Source organism: Oratosquilla oratoria, chromosome 9, assembly GCF_046742065.1.
Source record: "Oratosquilla oratoria isolate Oo_2021 chromosome 9, ASM4674206v1, whole genome shotgun sequence".
NCBI classification, from domain to species: Eukaryota; Metazoa; Arthropoda; class Malacostraca; order Stomatopoda; family Squillidae; genus Oratosquilla; species Oratosquilla oratoria.
Window position 1 is genome coordinate 12,330,518 of NC_134785.1, and position 7,500 is coordinate 12,338,017.

Genomic DNA, 7,500 nt, shown 5'->3' on the forward strand with positions numbered 1-7,500 from the left:
GAGAAGCAGCGAGAGAGGGAGAGAAGGGGGAGAGGGGGTTAAGCAAGTTATGCACAAAGGCAACCGGAAGGAAAGGTGAACACAGTACCAATAAACAAGTCTGAACGGGATAAAGTTGGCCGTCTGTGAGGAAAAAACGATATTCCAACGTCACCCCTTAAGAAATAAAAGCCCCGTTTTCTGACGAGACCCACACTCCCATTTTCGTTGGCGCTGAGTATTTCTTTGTGTGGGCAACACGCGCAAACCTTGAAAAACACACGGACGCACACGGACATACAGTAGATACACATGGATACACACGGACACACACGCACACACATTAGGACACTCACGCACACACATAAAGACACATGCATACACGCACAAGATGGAATCACACATAAATTTGAGTCTAAGGTATATTAGAAAATTAGAGAATAGGGGACGGGACCCTACGAGCGTTGCTCCTTTCCTGTATACTACAATTATATTAAATGCAATAGAACGCGCACGCACATACACACGCACATGACACGCATGACAAAAACCCAACGGACAAAACCCCAATCTGCATAGCAGACAAATACCCCAATAGGTAAATTGGGTCGGAGGAGGACATAACCTAACCTAACCTAACCTAACCTAATCTAGCCTAACCTAACCTAACCTAACCTAACCTAGCCTAACCTATCCTAACCTAACCTAACCTAACCTAACCTATCCTAACCTAACCTAACCTAACCTAACCTAACCTAACCTAACCTAACCTAACCTAACCTAACCTAACCTAACCTAACCTAACCTAACCTACTTTACCCTACCCTGCCCTACCCTACCTTACCCAATTCACTGATTGGGGTTTTGTCCGTTGGGATATTGTCCGTTCCCCGTGACATGGCACCGGGTTCCGATCCCTGATGTCAGTCGCGTTCGCCATGATGAGCTCTTTCGCAGTCAGTATATTAGGGAGGCTTGAGTGTCACCCCTATGGACCAGAGCCCCACAGGGTTCTTTTATGGTTGGAGACTGGTCTTCACACAAAGAAGAACGCCAGACACTTTGGCTATCCCTCTGTTCTTCTGTCGTCCTTAAGTCTCTCTCCAGCACCAACTGTATGACTATGCCTCTTCGTCGCAACATTGTCCCCTTGGATAGAAACGCTGGTTATCGCTAATGAAACCCTAAATAGTAATAATTCACGTCGCCAACCTCGTCTACATTCACGGGGGTCGGCTTGGCAGCGTTGTTAAGACATTATTATTATTATTGTGTTTGACTCAGAATGGCCCATTCGAGAAACCTCTCTAACTTTGTCTTTTCTTTTCCCGTTTCAGATGAGAATGGGGGATCTGAGAGCCACATCGGGACTCTTCGGGACAAGAGAACGAGTTACATCGCAGGTGAGGAGAGAATGGCACTGGCACTGTACCCCACGGGTGCCAAATGGCACTGGTTACAGATATGGGGGACAGAGACGGTTGTTGTGGCTATGTGGAGGGTGTTTTATGATTGCAATGTGATCAGTAGTAGTCACAGTCATGATTATATCGATGGCGGTGCTGATTCCGATGATGGAGATGGTGGCGTCTTCGTGGTGATAGATGATGTATTCGTGTTTAGTTGATGATAGTCTTTGTGGTTGAAGGGTAGATTAAGATAAGTAGCCTGAAGAAACGGTAGCTTTGATCATTGAGTATGTATTTGTATTCAAAGTCACACACACGCTCGCGCGCACACACACACTCGTACACGCACACACGCGTGACCGCACATTCATCCACATGTATACACACTTGCACACACACACACACACACACACACACACACACACACACACACACACACACACACACACACACACACACACACACACACACACACTCGCACACTTGTGTTTACACACACACACACACACACACACACACACACACACACACACACACACACACACACACACACACACACACACACACACACACACACACACACACACACACACACACACACACACACACACACACACACACACACACACACACACACACACACACACACACACACACACACACACACACACACACACACACACACACACACACACACACACACACACACACACACACACACACACATGCACACTAATCCCATATACATTCGCGACACACAACACTTGTCCTAATGGATGAACAGTCATTCCCGTATACATTACAGCATATTTATTTGATGCGATGGTCCATTAGCGCTTGTGTTACATGATGATGCATCCCTTCTGGCGTGGCTGACATTTTTCCTCTTTTTTTTTTCTCTCTCTCTCCCTCCCGCTCTCTTCGGTGGCCGCCGCTCCAGAGGAGGTGCGAGGTGTCAGCTCCGTGGAACTTGTCAAGAAGGACGGCTGTACGCTGGGGCTCATCGTGGCAGGTGAGTGGACACACCAGTACCGAGTCACAATTTCAACATGCTTAACCTTTGGCTTGTTTACTTATTTTATTGATTATTGTTTATCATACGTATACCAAGGCTTTTTCCCCCTTACAAGGGAGGTAGCCAAAAAGGAAAAGGCATAAAATCATTCCCACCCATTCCATCCCTGAATACACTCCACACCCCTCCACCCTCCTCCCATCTTAGCACCTCCTGGATGATGGGTTTATATTATCATATCATATTATCTATATTATTGTTTATATTATCATATTTTTAATTAATCAATTTATTTATTTATTTATTTATCATTATTATATATATATATTTTTTTGCATCCGACCTAGTTATGGACCAAAAGGTCCCCTGTCGGCATGCTCCTTCTTTGTAATCCTTTGTAATCCTTTGTTTCACACGTATCGACTTTTCGCCGTGCGCCGTTCACGACACGACGTCGTACTCTCAAATAACATAGGGTGTCTATGGACGCTTTCATACGTCACATTAACGTGTCAAAGCGCCCATAAACACTCATGGATATTTGAGAGCACGACGGCGTGTCGTGTCGTGGACGGCGCACGGCAAAAAGTCGATACGTGCGAAACGAGTCTTACACGACAGTTCGTCCAGGACACAAAAGGGAGGAGTCATAGTGTCATGCTCTTTGTGGCATCATTGCGTACATACACAAGTCATGTATTATGTAACCATATGTGTATGTACAATGTATTGTGTATATTATATGTATATGTACGTATATATGTAGATGTGTATGTGTATGCGTATGTGTATGTATGCATATGTATATGCTAATAAGAACACTGGTACGTGTGTTCACCTATGCAAAGTAGACCACTTGGAAAAAAGAAACTAACGAAGCAGAGTGCTTTTGTATATTATATCCAGTGCAAAAAGTGCGCATATGTATATGTATATGTCTATGTATATGTTTATGTATATGTATATGTATATGTATATGCATATGTATATGTATATGTATATGTATATGTATATGTATATGTATATGTATATGTATATGTATATGTATATGTATATGTATATGAAAAGTAACCACTAATGAAAAGAAACTACCGGACCAGAGCGCTTTCGTGTATCACATCTTCAGTACATGAGATTGTTTGTGTGTGTGTGTGTGTGTGTTTGTTTGTGTGTGTGTGTGTGTGTGTGTGTGTGTGTGTGTGTGTGTGTGTGTGTGTGTGTGTGTGTGTGTGTGTGTGTGTGTGTATGTGTGTGTGTGTGTGCGTGTGCGTGTGCGAGCTCCTACTAGTACATCCGTACGTTCTTGTGTGCATGTTACTAAATCAGCTCTTTCCTTTGAATGGTTTCGCGGTCGCGAGGCGTTTTCCTTGCGTGTCGAATGGAATGATGTAAAATGCAAATATTTCTGACCATAAATTGGGCCAGGAAGACCCTTGGCACCAACTTACGGGAAGTCGTGCATCTTCTAGGCTAACAGGATCTGTCACAAAACAAAAACACCGAGAAACCTTTTGCTATCAAACAGGACAAAGAAAAAAAAAACACGAACTACAAGAAAAGAACACACACACACACTGTTACCCACCAAGCTGTGTTCTATTTTGAAAGTGCCTCGCACTCCAGAAATCTATCACCTCTGGGGTAGTTTACGGCACCGTAACTCACACCACATCGATCACAGACCTACAAAAACACGCTTGGCTACCGGTCGTCCCCGATTCGCCATTCGCTCCAACAACATCGATGTTGATTACGTCTTTGTTTATCTTCCTCCGCCGAGACTCCAGTTGACAGCCAAGCCAAACACAACCACGAAATAAATCTGATTATAATGGCAGAACGTGCCCGCCAGAGGTGAGAAGAGAGGAGAGGAGGAGGGGTTAAGGTGGTTCAAGTGAGTCAGGGTTTGAACAGGGGACCGCAAACGCAAACAATGCGAGCATACGAACGCAATATTTGGAGCTCGCAAATTTCGTAAACGGGATCTCAAACGCACATATTGCGAGCTTACGAATGTACACAATATGAGTTCGCAAACACGCACATAGATCGCAAACGATACCACAAAATGTCCAGAGATCGCAAACGAGACCACAAAAAGTCCAGAGATCGCAAACATGCATAAATTTCGCAAACGGGATCTCAAACACACACATTGCGAGCTTGCGAATCCACTCAATATGAGTTCGCAAACACGCACACAGATCACGAACGAGATCGCAAAATACCCAGATCTCGCAAATGGTACCGCAAACGGGACCGCAAACATACATTAGTTTCGCAAAAACGATCGTAAACGCATTCACAACCTCAGGAGACCCACCTCTTCACTCCCTCTTCCACCCCACCCCCAACCCTCTCCCCCACCCCTACCCCCACCTCAACCACCGTCTCCACTTTGCGGATCTCCTGCAAGAATTATTTCGAACGAATGAAAACCTGAAAACTGTACTTCGTGTGAACATGGATTCCGCAGACTTGAAGAACCTCTTACGAACTCCACAACGCTGACTTGGCCCTTAAAGGGAGTTTTAGTGTTCCAATTGATATCCTTAATGTTCTATTCTTTTTCTTATTAAAAAAGAAATGACGTTGCAGATGGTGACTAATGTCATCAAGAGCTGTCACTAGTGATGTCCCACAGGGTTCTCAGTTTCATCCTCGAAAGCTCCCGTTGTTGACACGGAAAATCACTTCACATCCCGAAGAACTCCTGCGAGGTCCTACGCGGTCGTGTCCTGTCCGCCATCCTCTCTTGGACAACTTGTATAAGGACTTGTCTTCGTGTCCCGTCCTCCGATCACTGTTGGCCACTTCTCCAGCTCCTTTATGGGGCCTGCCCGATATGCAATGGAACCACACCAACCTGGGTCATACGCTTTCGTTCATCTATACCTTAACCTGCTAAAAGAGGATTGGTTTACCCTGGAATGAACAATCGTTTCTGAATGTGCGCGTGGTCAGTTTACTTAAGAGGATCGAGGGAAGGGTGCCAGAGAAAAAACAAAAAACAAAAAACAAAACGAAATAAGAGGTCGAGCCTCGCAGCAAAAAAGCACCTCTGTCACAAGGGATTATAAAGACTCTTAAGAAAAAAAAAAAAATGAAAAAAAAGAAGAAATGAAAGGTTGTTTTTCTCTCCATCGCAATGAGGGAGAGACTGTCACCTCCCGTCCCCTTGGGGAGGCGGGAGGGCCTCCAGAGATTCCACGGCGGGTTGTGGAGGTTGTGGCTGTGGCTGTGGAGGTTGTAGTTGTGGCTGTGGAGGTTGTGATGATGGTTGTTGTTCATAACGTTTACACTGGAGAGTGGTATGGGAGGCACTGTCCCTATAACAAGCTAATCTCTCTCTCTCTCTCTCTCTCTCTCTCTCTCTCTCTCTCTCTCTCTCTCTCTCTCTCTCTCTCTCTCTCTCTCTGTCTGTCTGTCTGTCTGTCTGATATTGTGTGTGTGTGTGTGTGTGTGTGTGTGTGTGTGTGTGTGTGTGTGTGTGTGTGTGTGTGTGTGTGTGTGTGTGTGTGTGTGTGTGTGTGTGTGTGTGTGTGTGTGTGTGTGTGTGTGTGTGTGTGTGTGTGTGTGTGTGTGTGTGTGTATGTGTATGCGTGCGTGCGTGAGTGTGTGTGTGTGTTTATTTGTTTACGTGTCACTGTGTATTGAAGTAGCAAAAGGGGCGCCTGTATCGTGTTTTAGACAGGAGGAAAGGAGGCCATGGGGGAGAAAGAGGAGGAGGTGTGGAGGGGGGGGAGGGGAAAGGGAGGAGGGGGAAGGGAGGGGAAGGGGGGTATATATGGGACGAAGGAAGGAGTCTTACACCGGATCGGTTGAGATTGGTGGGTGGAAGGGTGGAGGCGGGGGGGGAAGGGGATGTGTGGGAGGGTGGTGGCGGGGGAGGTTATTGGTGGGGGAAGGGGTGCAGGTGAGGTTCTTGAATTTTATTTGGAGAAGAAAGTTGATGAATTCCGTCCCAAGATATTTTTCAATGAGGTGCCTCATTGTATATATCTCTGTGCTCATCGTCAGGTGATGGTGATGATGTACAGAGGAGAAAGAGGAGGAGGAGAAGGAGGAGGAAGATGAGGTGGAAATGGAGGTGGCATGGTGGACGTGGACCCTACTTGAACGAGGGTCCGGACGGTCGCGACCCTTTCTCTTTCGGTTTTATCTTTAGCGTGGGTAAGATGTGTTCCGGCGCCATGCACACCAGAAGGTGTAAATAAATATATAGATAAATCATACATACATATGCCATAGGCTTTTCCCCCTTACAAGGGAGGTAGCTAAAAAACAAAGGCATGGATACCACTCCCACCCATTCTATCCCCTACATAATCCACTCCCCTCTACCCTCTTCCCTCCCTCTTATCTTGGCACCTCTTGGATGACGGGTCATCCCTGCATGTTGTCCACTGCCCTGGGTCAGTGATACATAAAAGACGGACGATTTCTTACAGGTGAAAAGTCCAACACTAACCTGAGGATGTGTGTGTCGTTGTTGGTCAGTATATATGTCAATTGGGTTAATGAACAAGATTAAAGAAAGCCCGATGTACAAGAGATCATCTTGTACAATACAAAACAGTAACGTCTTGGTGTGTCGGACACACACATCTAAATCCCATCGAAAGGCGTCTTTTGACACATGAGATAGGTTGTTGGCGAAACCCCAACGTGACAAAGCCCCAACGGACAAAACCCCAACCCCCATAGCAGACAAAACCACAATAGGAAAATCGCGGGGGATAGGGAAGAGGACCTAACCTAACCTAACCTAGCCTACCGAGTGGGGTTTTGTCAATTTTACTGTAAACAGTGGTCCTCATCCACTCCGAAGACAACAAATACACGACTACACATCTTAAGCAAGTTTTACACGCTACGATAAATTGTAGCGATTTATTGTAATGAAAATCGCTACGATCTTCTGTTGACACGTAATGACAAATTGTAAGAACCTTTTCATTACAATAAATCGCTACAATTTATTGTAGCGTGTAAACCTTCCTTTAGAAAGAGTCTACATCGCACCATACACCCCTATCATTAATATACAGACTGACACAGTAAGTACTTTGCAACTACACAGCGAGGCTGCGTGGC

At 45.5% G+C, this 7,500-nt stretch overlaps 1 protein-coding gene across 4 annotated transcripts in view; it reads left to right on the plus strand.

The window, feature by feature from the left end:
- The window catches only part of LOC143028208 (glutamate receptor-interacting protein 2-like), a 427,238-nt gene that overhangs the window by 291,003 nt on the left and 128,735 nt on the right, over window positions 1-7,500 (plus strand). For all 4 annotated transcript variants that reach the window (XM_076189988.1, XM_076189998.1, XM_076189997.1 and 1 more), the window contains 2 exons: window positions 1,317-1,382; window positions 2,329-2,400. In XM_076189988.1, coding sequence (XP_076046103.1) covers window positions 1,317-1,382; window positions 2,329-2,400 — 138 coding nt within the window. The remainder of the gene's footprint in view (window positions 1-1,316; window positions 1,383-2,328; window positions 2,401-7,500) is intronic.